Source organism: Vigna unguiculata, chromosome 10, assembly GCF_004118075.2.
Source record: "Vigna unguiculata cultivar IT97K-499-35 chromosome 10, ASM411807v1, whole genome shotgun sequence".
NCBI lineage: Eukaryota > Viridiplantae > Streptophyta > Magnoliopsida > Fabales > Fabaceae > Vigna > Vigna unguiculata.
Window position 1 is genome coordinate 40,693,015 of NC_040288.1, and position 15,421 is coordinate 40,708,435.

General features: G+C 34.0%; 1 protein-coding gene across 5 annotated transcripts; it reads right to left on the bottom strand.

Moving 5' to 3' along the window:
- Positions 1-418: 418 nt before the first annotated feature.
- On the bottom strand, positions 419-14,866 carry LOC114165062 (mediator of RNA polymerase II transcription subunit 15a-like). Of its 5 annotated transcripts, none has more exons than XM_028049714.1 (12): positions 14,597-14,866; positions 12,982-13,105; positions 11,857-11,968; positions 11,627-11,735; positions 8,814-9,998; positions 8,604-8,674; positions 6,765-6,839; positions 4,838-6,157; positions 4,336-4,680; positions 1,727-1,921; positions 1,525-1,613; positions 419-1,041 (listed from the first exon to the last, which is right to left on the bottom strand). In XM_028049714.1, the coding sequence occupies exons 2-12, from the start codon at positions 13,089-13,091 to the stop codon at positions 834-836; spliced, it is 3,819 nt and encodes a 1,272-aa protein (XP_027905515.1). In that variant the 5' UTR covers positions 13,092-13,105; positions 14,597-14,866; the 3' UTR covers positions 419-833. The 5 variants fall into 5 exon arrangements, with proteins under 5 accessions (XP_027905515.1, XP_027905514.1, XP_027905516.1 ...); XM_028049713.1 differs by having other exon boundaries at positions 12,982-13,135; XM_028049715.1 differs by having other exon boundaries at positions 12,982-13,060; positions 14,597-14,865.
- Between the last annotated feature and the right edge of the window lie 555 nt (positions 14,867-15,421).

Below are 15,421 nucleotides of genomic sequence, written 5' to 3' on the forward strand. Positions count from 1 at the left end.
AATTAGTCGAATGGTATCTACTTTCGTTCAGATGTATCAGTTTGGTAAGTTTGGTATCTATTATCGTATGACTAATTAAACATTTTTATTAAAGGTTTGTCGAGTTTTAGTTGTTTTATTGAGATAAAGCTGTATAAAGATATATTTCAAATACAGTGATAATATATAATCCATTGTGCCTCCACGTGAAAACATGAAGATAAAGATAGTATTCTCATTTATTTAAATTTTTTTCTCTTATTCTCAATCAAGAACTAAATTTCAATCAAAAAACTATACCAGGTTCAAAACCCCTTTTGCATAACCTAAAACATATTTGAATATCCATTTCCAATCATACAAACACACATTCACTTCCAAAACATGGTAAAAAAATAATTTTGCCATTGGCTTGCAACGTAGGTTTGATCAATTTCAATTAATAACCAACAACACTTCTACATTAGGAATAGATACTCTGTACAACATTACTGGAATGATCAATACATGAAAGGAATTAAAAGCAAAAACTAAGGTCTACTGCTTACAGGAAAAAATCAATTTCAACTTATCAAAATTTAACCATTATAAAGCTAAACTGAAACAGAAAAGGAAAGCAATTATTAGAATAACTTTCCGCTTCATATACGATTATACTTTATGTAATTTTACTAATACGGCCTAATCATGATTATTACCTAGACAAATGGAAAAAAAAGTATATACATAATGACAAACCCCATGGTGTGGCTATTCATAACTAGGCATTTATCTACGTCAACAATTATTACTTATAAATAGAAAGATAATGTTTGACAGCAACTTCTAGGGTGAAAGAAAAAGGTGCATGGAAATTAGTTTGTGGTCAAGCAATTCTCCCAAGTTCCATACTTAGAGCTGAAGCTTCCTCCCCCACTCTGTTGGGCATGCTCAGAAATAACACTGCGAGCACAAACATCCCAAGTCCTTGCTATATCCCCAAGTGACATAGGTTGTGATAAACTGCGCAAAGAAATGCTAAACTTTGCCTTTGCCTTCGCCGAAAGATCTTCATTCTCCTTACTGTAAGAATAGAAGATAAATCATTAAGAACACTAGTGGACCTACTTATACACGAGGGTGGACAAACGCACCTCATGGTTTTGTTAAAATTATTACTAAGTATATCAAAAAAAATTATTTAGCCCTCCTAATCTTATATATTTGCGCCCTTAGCATATTAATCCCACTGACTTAGGATCTTAGATCCACCACTAATTAAGAATATGTTTCCAATCAAACATTAGATAAACCATGGAGAAGGTGAGAGAGGCGAGACATGTCTTTTATAGATTATCGTTATTTAGAAAGGAAAACAAACATTCCAGAGAGCACCTAGGTTAAAGATAACAAGTCTCATAAGCATACATAATTATCATTATTTCAATAAATAATGTAAAACGAAAGACTCTTAGATCATATATAGCTGCTAAGTTTTTGTGAACATTGAAGTGATCACAAAACGTTATAACACAAGAGATACCAATGTGTTGTTCAAAATCTCACCTGGATTCAACTGGAAATTTGTCTAGGAGTATGGGAGAACAATTAGGATAATTTGCAGGGACCAATAAACGCAGGGGTTGAATAGGTGACTGTACAGTAAGAAATGAAAATAAGGCTAAGAAAGAAAATGAATAATTAAATAAAATAAAATAAGAAGGCTTAAGATTGTTGTAATTGCTAGATCTCAGAAGTGGGAACCCACCATCTGCGCTGAAGCATATTGGGATTTTAAGCTAGGGCTGAGAGCCACAGCAATGAAAGAGCATTTGACAAGGATTCCTTCTGCTCCTTCATCAGCGGCAACAGCAGGTGTTGGATCAACATTGCTTATGTCTACTACTGTGTCGATAAGTTGGTGATTAATCTCCCTTATTTCTTCCAAAAGGGCATGGTTAACCTACCACCAAGTCTTCCGTATCAGAAATAAAATACCAATAAAGCGGATAAATTACACAATTACGGATAAAATCCAGAAATTACGTGGTTTCCTTTAGAAAGTAATAACTTGATAAGTCTTGTAGAAGTTACTATCCATTTTTTAGTAACCATGGCATTTGCAAGTCTTTTAGAACATTATCTGATGAACCATCATGCTCTAATGAAACACAAACAGATTTTAATATGATGAATTTAATAGAATGTCTACATGCTATATTAACAACTTCAATAATGTACATAAGTGAGTTATTCACACCAACAATAGGTTCTAATTTCTAAGCTTATGCCATAGTTGGTCATTGTTACCATACAGGGTGGATAAATAGTAAACATGAGACTAAGTAGTGTCAAACATGCATCAGCCTTACCACTAAATCATTTCTTAATGTCGCTCAATTACTGCTATAATTCTTTTATCTTTCTTGGTTGTTGTTTAACTAATTAGTAATTTCTACATCACTTAGTAAAATTTGATATAGGATTAGGACTAGGAGTGTAGTTTTGGCAGAAAGTTGGAGTAACATCCATGTTAAGACTTTAGATCCTGTAAGCCCCACGGGACAGTTTAATATCAGTAGACCATCTATGAGTTTTGATGATAACAAACACTCTGTCTTATCTGTTTCATTAGACCATCCAACGCTCCTGGCAAGTCTTGTGATAGACTGTTTAATAGGACCATGAGTTCTTAACATGAATTTAACTAATAATTAACAATAAAATATTTTCTAGATAAATATCAAGTGTTTGAAGCATTATTTCCAACGTCTATGTTATCCATGTTTGGAAATATTTTTATTACATAGGGTCTTGTAAACATCCACTTAAGGAAACAAGTGAATCAATGCATTTATGATTAATTGTTATATATGCAAATCTTATTTGAATTGTTTCTATACACATAACCAAGGCAAAAGCGCTTTTAAGATTCAAATTAAAACTCTCCATATCAAGCGTCTAAGCTAAGGAAGATGAAGATTCTCATTGAAGTTTCAAATTAAAACTTTACATATCAGTCATCTTCCGAGCCTATATTAAGAGTTCAAGATAAACACGAAAAACACACAGCTGCCATATACATTTTTTTCTATCTTATAGTGACTTTATAGTATTCTTTGTGGGAGAGCGATAGTCTTTGTAGTCTTTCAGATTGTGAAGTATACCTAGTGATCTTCAATTGTGCTCACTCTCAGAGTGTTCTTTTCTTTTCTTTAGGAAGTTCTTAATCTCAGGAATAGGTATAACCTAAGTGGTTTATGTACTTGTGAGAACCAGGAGTAGTTTGTGTACTCACTTGTAAACAGGAGTGATTGGTTACTAGATTGTAATCAATTGATTGCTTAGTGGAACTTGTTAATCGGTTTGCTTAAGGAAAATTTGGACGTAATCTTTAGGTGAACCAATATAAAATTTGTTGTGTAGTTTGTTGTATTTGTTCCCTAGACCGACTAGTCTAGTTCTTTACAAGAAAAGTCTAGGCTCTATTCAACACTCCCCTTCCAGAGCCCAGACCGAGGAGAAGTTGACAAACTAGAGCAGGTTTTTTAGACTAAGATAGGTGAAAAAGGGATTACATAAACAAGTAAAATGAAATGTTGAAAAAAAAATTGAGTAAAACATTAGAAAATAAAACAACTTACTCTAAACAGATTGATTGAAAATTGGTTTTTGATAGAACCCAATTAGGTAACTCATTTGCATATTTAAATAGTCCAAATAAAACAAAATAATATTCCTAGTTTAGTAATAATTTCCTCAAATCTTTGACTAATCATGCAAATACAAAAGAACAGGTGCAAGTTTTTTCCCATTCAATACACGTTTAAGATACTAATGGATGCAAATAACTTGAGAGCTTCTGCAGACTAAAAGTATACATCATGTCAAATTGATTTATTAGATCACACCTTTCCTTTTTGTACGCTTCCCTTACGTCATGCTACTAATGCTAGGTGAGTTTGAAAATCAGGGATCAAAATCTGTAATTTGGTTCATGTGGTTAGCTGAAAATCACTAATATATCTTAAATTATAGCCTAAATGAATTCCAAGTTCTGTGTCCGCTGCCTTTACGAGAAAATGAAAATGTAACTTTGCACATTCTTCTAAATCCAACTGACTGTTATTTTTTTATTTTCACTTCAGGTTTTCATAAGCACTTTAACTTTATACAATTAACATAATCATAAACTTCAGTAGAGAAAGTTAGTATATTAAATAAAAAATGTGAAGAATTAATGTAGATTCAATGCATCAACAATCCATGAGACAAACACATTTCTAATTCTCAAGTGCAGCCAGGGAACAAAGATAATCAACAGCAAATATGACAATTATAAAATAAAATATACCAGTCAAAAACATTATTTATTACCTCGATTTTCCGTTTCTTGACACTGGATGTTGCTGTTGACTCTAGATCAGAAGCCTCCGAAGCAGTTAACTGCTTGATGCTATCATTCATGCTACCAGCAGATAATACACCATTCAAGGGTATAGCACTTGTGTAACGTTTCATCCTCTTAATTCCATTGGTACCATCTTGGGTAATGAAATTTCGAGCCTGAAGGCGACAATTAGTCATGGAAACCAAATCTTCACCAACAGCTGCTCTGGATCCGTTACCTGGAGCTGATCCTGCTATTCTATCATTCATGCTGACAACTGAACCAATATCACTGACAGCAGCACTCAATGCTTTAGATGACATTGATTTTACCTAGAATCATGGTTTAGACATAAATTTGTCATCTATAATTCCAAGCATAGCAGTAAAATAATTTAGGGAACCTTTTACACTTTAATTTGTCAAATCTGGTTAAAATATAGAATAAAAGTATACAAAAAACCAGCATCAGATATGCTTCGATACTGACCACATTAATTAGGCGTTCAAGAGGCTGCTCTGTAACAGTTGACTTCCCAGAAGTGGCAGCTAAAGCATTGCCATACGCACCATCCGGACCACTGAATTCTGCCAATAAAGGAGACGCTGAAATCCCAGGAGTCCCAATGGCAAGGGATTGAGGTGGTCCTACTGCACCCCCTGTTTGTTGATGTCCAATATTTGTGGCATTCGATATTGATGAAACACAGGGAATGGACTTCTCAGATTCCCCTGGCATAGGAGATGGAGCCAAAGGAGGTGAAGGGGTAGGTCCTACAAAGGGTGAATTAGAAGATTGCAGAGGAGTTGCAACTTTAGTTTTAGACGGGAGATGATTTTGTTGCTCAACCTGGGGAGATGAATGTTGCTGAATCTGCGGAGATGGAGCCTGAAGGTGTTGGGGTGAAGAAACAGGAAATGCATTCCCTTGTTTCAGCTGTTGATGGGAATATGCTGAGTGTTGACCTGATGTAAGATGTTGTTGAAAGACCCCTGGCTTAACACCAATTCCTTGTCGCATTTTTAAGTCATTTATATCATTCATTTGGTGAAGCTGGGACATTTGATGTGTTTGCAATTGTGCAGATAGCTGTGGCTTCGCTGGATGGTGTAGTTGCTGCTGCTGAAGGAGCTGCCTCTGCAACATTCGCTGCTGATGATATTGTTTGTATTGCTGATTCTGCAGCATCTGCTGTTCCTGATGTTTCAGTTGGTGTTGAAGTGCACTGGAACCTGAGTGAAGGGAATTTGGTTGACTGACATTTGCCCCACCTTGTGATTGTAAGGAATTAATGTTAGTCTGTAGTTGAGGAGTACTGACAGGAGTTTGTTGCATGGAGTTCATTGGAACATGTTGAAGGGAGTTCACAGAATTTCCTTGTCCAGAATCTAAACTAGTTCCAGGTTGCATCGAATTCATCATATTCTGCTGTCCTGCTGATACACCCGACAAAGGATTGTGCTGAGAGGTTGCAATATTATTCTGCTGCATGGTTGGCACAGAACCTTGTAAATTTGTTGACTGCAGCTGAGAGTTCATTTGATTTTCATGAGACTGTAATTGCGTAACTTGGGATTGGGGCTGTTGCATGGAGGACATATGGGTTTGGGGAATCTGTCCTTTCCTGGGTCTACTTTGATTTAGGAGACCTACAATCTGCTTCTCATATGGTACCAATTTCTCCTTGTAGTGAGGCAAAATGCTGATCTTGGGAATCTGTACGAATGTCATCATATTCTCCAACATCATTTTATATGCCCTCATCTTATCAAGCTGATCTGGTTTGGACTGTTGGGGAAGAGAATCATGCTGATAAAGAGAAGCAAATGTAGGATCAAATAGAGGAAAAGCAAATACATATAAATAAATTGCGACAAGAGTCCTCATGCCACCCATAAAGATTTTATTAGAAATCAATACCCTCATTAATGACACTAATTGATGAATAAATATTGACAGTTAAAGAAAATTAATAAATTTAAAAATGTTTTTAATCCCTCAATAAACGTATTTTGATTTTTTGATATTGTAAAAAAATTTCTTCGTTTTAGTCTCTCCAAAATTGAAAAAAAATCATTATATACAATATATTTTATAAGGATTAAGCAATTGTTTTTATAAAATATACATTATTTATCTATGCAAAAATTGATCTTAAAAACTAAAATTACTGATTTCAAAATTTTATTGGGATTGAGATGAAAAACAAAGAAAAAAAATTATAGGGACCAAAAAATCTGCTGCTTTTATATAGATTAGAAACATTTGAGCTAAATTAAATTATATGCTTTCTGGATTTCAATGAATAAATCCTGCTGATGAGAATATTAATTTATTAAATATTTTTGCACTGTTGATATTTTTTATTCTAATCCCTACATCACGATAAATTATAAGCAAATAAGTATAAAGATACCTGCTGAAGTTTATTAGCAATTTTTTGGTACAATTCATTCATATCTGGCAAATAACTTTCTTTCATGGCTTGGAGCTGTAGATTGAAATAAAAAAATCAGATCAAATAATTAAAGTATCAGCAACTTCGAGATCTCTCATGCAAATAAATAACATCAATATCACTATTGCATTGACACTAACAGAGAAGTTTCCGTTTCCGCCATCATAAATAGAAATTTTAACTTTTGTGCTTAAATGAAGATCTCTAAAAAATAACACCAGTTTGCGTTCAAATAAATATAGCATCAATAATTGCAAAGAGACTTTCTAAATAGCCATTCAAATAATTGCAAACAAATACATTTCCAAGCACTTGTTTACAACCTCGGATTGTGGATGGTAAGCAGTTGACATACTAAGTGTGGTACCACTCAACATGAATAAATGTTGCCAAAATTGGCTAGTGAAAACCTTGTCCCTATCTGAGACTATGCTTTTTGGGAATCCATGTAGTTTATGTTAGGTTTACAGAGAAGGTTTCACTGAGGAGATATAACACCAATGAGACCTGAACCCAACCACATAAGACATTGACACCACTCTCAACCCAAAACCTTAAGGCAATGGGTTTATGAGTCTTTATCCTTATATAATGCTCTACTTTCTCATTTTTAGCTAATGTGGGACTTAGACTCACACTTCGATTCCTAACAATCTCTCCCTCAAGTGTGAGTCTCTTCAACCACATTGGTGTGAAGATCCACTGGAGAACATCAAATCCATCAAAATGGGGGAAATCTAGTTTGACATTGCGGACCTGGAAGGTTGGATTCAACAAGCTAGGTTCTGCATGCGGGCACCATTTCAGCATCTCCTCCACTGCTGATTCTATTGTTTCGAAGCGAGTGGAGTACTACTTGTCACGGGCATCCATCATTTCCAACAAACGCTTCACATCGGAGGTGAGGTCCTTCAGGCGAGTATTTCCCGCCATGATCAATGAAAGCACTAATGTAACAATGATCACCGAAAGAATACACAAAAAAGAGTGATAAGGAAATGAAATATTCTGTAATGGTATTATTGAACTGGAGAAACTCCCAAAAAAAGGTCTAACTACTATGTATATAGTAGTAACTATAGAGTAAAAGATGAACAAGGAAACAAACAAAAAGAACCCATAAGAGAGGAAGGTTCGGCCACAACGTTTCTTTTCCTCCTCTTGCTCCCACCAATCAGCAAGACCTATGTGCTAATTGTCTCATCGCACATAATCCTTTAGCTGTGCGTTAGTTATTTTGGGCCGTTGGCTCTTTCTTATGATTGCATCATTTGTATCAGTTGCCACGTGGTTACTAATAGCTTTTTCCATTTTCTTCTCATTTGTCTTTTTTGACATTGGTTTCATTACAAATAGATTTAATTCTTCAAGCAATAAATGAATTAACAAAGAACATAATGGGTTTAATTGAACATAACCACTATGAGAGTAGGGATCAAATCAATTAGATATACATATTAGTATTCTGAGAGGGAGCGTATGTTACCTTTGGTTAATTTACCCTTAAAAATAATAAATTCTAAAGAATAATTTACCCTTAATTTACACAATAAGTTTTATCTTTTAATTATGTTACATTCTCGTTTAAATTCTTGATTTCCCCCCCAAATTTGTATTTCATAATCAATTCTCAATTTCAATGAATTCCTTCTCCTTTTGCTTCATATTAAATTGTGATAAACACACAATCCTCGTGGATTCGATATTATTACTTGACTTGCGAATTTCATGCATCAATAACAAGTGATTTTCATTTCATGAAAGGTAAGGAAATAAAAGTGATAAGAAACATTATACCTTCTGGTAAACTTCTTCTTGCCAATCATTTCCACTAGGTTGTGCAGACTGTGTTGTAGAGTCCAGAGAAGCTGCAATAAGTATGGAATAAAAGATGCACGAGCATACAATGATCAGAAAATGAGTTGTATTTGCATTTGTTAATAAAGCTTCTATTAGCTCCCAAACATATATAATGACAAGGAGAAAGGAGCAAGTGTAAGAGCATACTTGCTGATGTTTCTGAAAGATTTCTTTGAGATTGATACAACTGTTTTTGATGATCAAGAACATTTTGTTGTTGAAGTAAGGATCCTGATGTTTGAATTCTTTGCTGCATATCACGTTGTGAGGGATTTGGCTGCTGCTGCTGCTGCAAGCCCAATTGCTGTTGCAACTGTGTGGGCTGAGTGTGAATCTGAGACATTAATTGCTGTTGTGAACCCAGTGGCTGTGACTGCTGTGAATGAGGTAACAACAAATTTGACGAATTTTGTTGTGATTGTTGCTGCATTGGAACCTTTGGTTGTTGCAGCATGTGTGCAGAGTGATGACTTGTGTGCATGTCTGCATTGCCAGAGTCAGGTCCAAGCAAATGCTGCTGCTGTAACCCAGGGCCATTATTTCCCAATTGTTGTTGATGTACATTTGCTGGGTTGTTTTGCTGATTTATTAACTGTTGTCGCTGTTGCAGGCTTGTAAGATTACTTTGTTGTGAAAGCATCCTCTGAGATTTCTGTATATCACCAACATTGTTCTGTTGCCCAAGCATTTGGGAATGTTGCATGTTTGTTGTATTTGACTGAGGTCCCATAAGTTGTTGCTGTTGTGAGGGTAAGATTGTCTGTTGAGTGACTGGTGTTTGTTGTTGATGTACCATAGAAGTCTGTTGTTGATGCCTCATAACTTGTGAATGTTGCTGAGGCATTGACTGCATTGACTGTTGAACACTAGTAGATTGATGAGAAGATTGCAACTGATTTGGTTGCATAAGGCTTTGCTGTTGTTGCTGCTGCTGTATCTGAGAATGAAGCTGGAGCTTCTGCTTCAGTAACTGCTGCTGGTGGTAAAGAAATTGCTGTGGATTCTGTGATTGCAGCTGTTGTTGTGGGGGACCAACCTGCTGCCTTCCTGGCATTGTTCTCTGAGAACCAGGAAACATACTCTGTAAGTTGGAATTTTGGCTAATAGTGCTTCCAACTGAATTTGGCCCAGGTATATTCTGTACGTTAGAGTTCTGGACAATATTTTGGCTGGGAGTCTGGGCTAGACTAGATACAGGTGGAAGGTTAGGTTGCGATGCAACATTATTTTGAACATTTTGAGATAGAAGCTGCTGATGTGACTGCATCTGACTAGGCAAAGGAACAGAATGTTGTTGCCCAAGATTATGAACTTGAGGCTGCAAAACAAGTCCTATGAAAAAATTTATTTGCTGGGTGAGAAGTAAAACGTATTGATAACAATAAAGCATCAACATGTCAGAAATTTAATAACACGTGGAAAAGGTTAACATAAACATTCAAAACAAAGATATCTAAGAAGACAAAGAACAAGGAGACAAACTACACAGATATATGAATGGCCAATAAAGTCAATTTGATTTGTTTATTATATTTTAAGCAAAAGGATATTTTATAGTCTCAATAGCATCAGCTTGCACACATGATTAGATAGGAAAATCAGAACAATTACGAAAAGAACAAGAATGCCAAAAATTAATCAAATATATTAGGCTAATGTGTATTTGGCTCCCCTAAACTTTGGGGCCTTTGTAAAGTAACACTATGAAATTTGAAGTCATCCCAATTAGTTCTTAAACTTTAACTACCATTCCGATAGTTACTTGCAAGTTGCATTAATATTTAACAGAAATGCCATGTTGAAAAATCTCAACCATCCATCTCTGTAATTTACTATTTTAAATTTAATTTTATCTAGTTTCAGTAATTTCCATAATTTTAGTAATGCAAAATTTGAAAACAAATAATAAATAACTAAATGGTGCATTTTTTCATCACTGATCAACCCAAATTATAAAGTTAAGTTTAACTTTTCTCATCATCCAGTTGATTTATAAAGTATTATCATCAACATCTCTGGAATCCCTACAATTTGTCCCTGCTAAAACATCACGTTGCAGCAAAACTTTGTTACTATTACTTGCTTTTTCACTTTTTGGATGATCATTTGTATTTGCTGGTATGTTCTTCAGTGACACAAGGTGGTGGCATTGGTTGCAACCTGTAGTCACTATTTGGTATGCTTGAGTAGGAGCACTGTGCTAGGTTGGAGTAAGGCTCTAGAGAGAGAAAGAGGATTTTGTTCTCTCAGAGAAGTGAAGAATTATTAACAAGGAGATGAAAATCCTCCAGCATGTCAAACAAAATTGATGACCAGACCATATTGGTCACTAATGTCTTGCAAGCAAACTTCGTATGATGCAATTTTTTGTAAGTTGGAAAAGAAGAATTTATGTGATGTAGGTAGAACTAGGAATAACAGTATTCGAACAATTATAGAACTTAACGGATTCCAATGAATGAATAAAATCCGAAAATATATTGATTTGAGGAAGATTACAAGACTGTTTGTTCAGAAGTCAGATCTCCTCACCCTGTTCAGAGTCTGCTTTTTTGTAGAAATGCATTGCACCAATTAACTATCCATGACATAAATAAAAGTCCTAACAGAATAATCAAAATTAAATTGATTGTTAGTCAAAATTAATCTGATTGATAATTAGAATTAAATTGATTTGCTGTCACATAGCTTCCTTATTTGTCTTCCTATATCATTATGTAGGGCCCCAAATTTGTTATATGGCACCACTGTTAAGGATTTATTATGGTTAACCGGAAGGATATATTATAGTATAGACTAAAGTTCATGGGATAATTGACTGACATCTTGGTAGTATTTTGCAAATTCTCCAATCTTAAGAGAGCTGAATACACTATTCCCAATACTTGACTTTAATTAGGATTTGGCACTTGGTACCACATCATAATATCATCACCAAAGTCAGGCTATTAAATGCTAACCTTGATCTGTAGGTTTATTGCTAGTGCCAACTTGATTGTTAGCCAGGGTGTTTTGGGATTTAGTCTCCATTGTAAGCATCTTCATAGATATTTTCCGTAGATAATCAGGCTGAAAAAAGACAAAACACCAGTGCTGTGTCAAACCATGAATAATTTATCGTATATATTTATAAATTTGCATAGGCAACAACAAAAGAAATGGAGGATCTCAATTTTCAAAATGGACGTACCTGGCTTGTTGCAGCAGTAAAAATCTTTTCTTCAAACCTTGTAGCAATCTTCCGTAGTTCATTCATTCCGTCATGACCAGAAAGAGGAAGGTGTTTTTTTAATGTGTCCATTCTACAAGAAGATAAAAAATAGTTTCACAATTAGATGATTGAAGGATGGAGATTAAGAAGATCAGCCAATCCTAAAAAGACAGAACACGGTTATCTGTTAAAAGTTGATGAAGTTAGAGAAAAATTCCACACACCCAACCTATGAGACGGAGTAGGGTTAATGAGTTTCCATGATGGTCTTCATAACCTTTCACCCAATGTCCCTAAGGTTTGTGTTTGTTTCAAAGTATCACCAATTATTCCCAAGAAAGTGAATTAGGGAATATCACATTCCCATATTTTTTACAAGTTTTGAAAACTCATTTCCATATATTGTGGATTTCCAGGAATATAAAATATAAAGTCTTGCTTTCTTCCCATAGTGAAATGTGGGTACTCTACATTCTCATGAAAATGAAAGTTATTTTCTATGATAACTACCTATCACGTTTTCATTCTTCCACATTTCTTCTTCTTATATTTCCTGGTAATACAATATATCTTATAACAAAAATTACTAAATATCAATTTGTAACCAAAATTGTGAAAGAAAAAAAAATGGCACAACATTATGGAGGAACCAAATACAAAATCCCGAAGTAGTGTACTCAAGACATATCTTTTGTTTAATTATAATGGCCCTTCAACCAAAAGCTCCAAAATGTTACCAATATATTAAACTGGCAAAGCATTGCTCTCCCTTCTCTTTCTATATCTCCAAACTAAATGAAAGAGAAATGATCTGGATTTAGAGTACAGACCAAATGCTCACAATGATACAAAAAGGTCTGTACTATTAAGTTATGCAATGCAACACCAAGACCAAGTTGTACAGTAAATTGTAAAATAACAACAACAACAATAATAATAGTATTGGATAGAATTCCTTCTATATGACAAACAAAATAAACCTTCTGAAAATGTTGTCAATTTAGGGATTCATTATTTATTTATTAATTTTACTTTGATAGGTAACATCTGGTAAAAGAACTAATCAAATAATCTCAAGAATACAGAATTAAAATTGAAGCTTACATTTTGTTGACAATTCTTTGGCGTGAATCAGGTGGTAGTTGAGCTCTCCAATCGTTTGTATCCATAGTGGGATTATTACCTTGATTAGGTCTCCAATTATTTGAATCCATCAAATTCAAATCACCTCAAGCACCCGAGGACAAAATGCTATAATCTAGTCAGATTTTAGATGGAAACATGTAAAGGGGGTACATATACAATAAAAGACATCATATCTATATTGTGGGGGGTTGATGGTAACAACTACTATATAAGCACACAAACGAACTACAAGCATACAGTTTTGCCAACTTTAATCTTTTCAATTTCCAAAACCTCAGAAGTTAGTAAGAACTGCGATAGAGTCAAAAGGAACTGATTTATCATGGAAGAGTTTCCATGGAACTGATTTATCATATAAGCACTTTACAGTGATTTGGTTAAAATCTTCCCATAAAATCCTTAGCTTATCTCAATGAATTTCACGGTCAAACTTTTCAGTTAGGCTTACAAAAATAAACTTATTGAATAAGCCCTTAATTAAATTGTTTGTCCAAATGTGCCGAACCTCAGTAGTTCCCAAGATATAAAGATAAGTAGGCAGTTTTTCTGAACTAGAACTGCATAAAACAGGCAGATGCTCTTAGATCTATAAAGAGGTACTACATCCTTAAAGGCTTCTTGCTTCACAAAATGGAGGAGGGAGGGTCATTATATGCAACCTTCTTCCCCTTGTATATACAAAGTTGATTTTAGATTCCAATTTGTGACTAACTGGTCACACAAGGCAACTTTACCGTTGTGTTGGGACTCATCCTCAGAACAGGAATATTTATAAATATCTAAACCACACCACACCAAACATTAAAATTATGATAAATTTTATTCCTAAAGGAACTGAATAATGTTGTTGAAGAGACCAAATATAGAGTAGATGGAAGAAGACGTATGTTAATAGTATAAACAAATGCATCATATATTACAACTTACACAATGCTGAAAACCTAGAGCATAAAATTGATAAATAGATAACTCCAGAACCAATAATAGCACAATGATATCTCATTTCTTATGACAAATGTTGAATTTCATCAGAAAAAAAAAAAAGAAAAATCCCTTCAACGATCAAATTGACTCAGTCAAAAGCTAACTGTGGGATTTTGTGGATTCCTCTTGTTATAGTCTAATAAATTATATTCATCTCGGGAATACTAAACTCTTGAACAAAGAATAGAAGACCAAGCTTATACATATTCTCCTCTGTCCCATTTCTTTCCTTATCAGTTCCTCAAACCTCAGACTCCTTCCTGTAATCTAGAGCACTCTACAGATAATTTCCTAGCAGATTTCATTTATTTTCAAAATCACAACAATTCAACACATATCATGAATTCCAATTCCATCATCATCATCATCATCATCATCATCAATTACAAAACTATAATAACTCAGAGTTTCAAACAATTCAATTCTTACACAGAACAAGGTCTTCAATCAAAATCACCAGAGTAAGAGAGATAAATCATTCTATTAATTCACCTAATACAATCTCATAACCAAAAAGAAAAAAGCAACAGAAAGAAAAATAGAATATAATATAATAATATCAAAAGAAGAAAGCAATAGAGAGACATACTCTCATCGGCTATGATCAAAGGTGACTAGCAGAGGCGGAGAGAGGAGTCGTCCAGCGACGGCTCCTCCGAATCGGAACTTGCAGAGAACTGAGGTTTTCTCAGCCTAATTCACCAAAAGTTAATTGTGAAATGAAGAACCAATCAATCTCACATGTAAGTAATAACCTACTTTTTCACATTAAATACACACAAATCACAAATTATATTATAATCGTTTTTTTTATTAGAGAGGTTTTTGTGTTCTGAGACTAATTCTAACCTTCAGAGACTAACAAACACTATCAAAGATAATTAATTAATTAATTCCTAAAGAATTTCAAGTAATTTGCGCTGCCGTTATTGCGAAATGGATCAAAGTTACATTACGAACTGTGTAATGGATTAACGTCCCTCCTTGTACACGCCAACTTCTTTGACTTTTCCCCAAAAGATAAGCGTTAAATGGGAAAAATATTATTATTTTTTAAGTTAAATTAAATTTGGAGTCCAGAAGTGTATTAAATTAAAATTTAAAAAAATTTGTGATATTAAATCAAAATTTAGAAGTACTGAAAAAATATTATTTTATAACATCTCAGCAAAACAATTTCATCATAATATAATACTTCTTTCTTTACACTTTTGTGTAATTACTTTATGTTTTTATTTTGATTGTTACATTGTATTATCAATCTATGAAGAATTGTTTTTATTATTATATGTTATGCTAGTAACAAAAATTAAAAAAAAAATATAATTAAAATATTTCTCTTAATAAAATAATTTTAAAATTTATATTGAAATTATTAAAAATTATGTGGACAAAACAATCATATGCAGGTAAG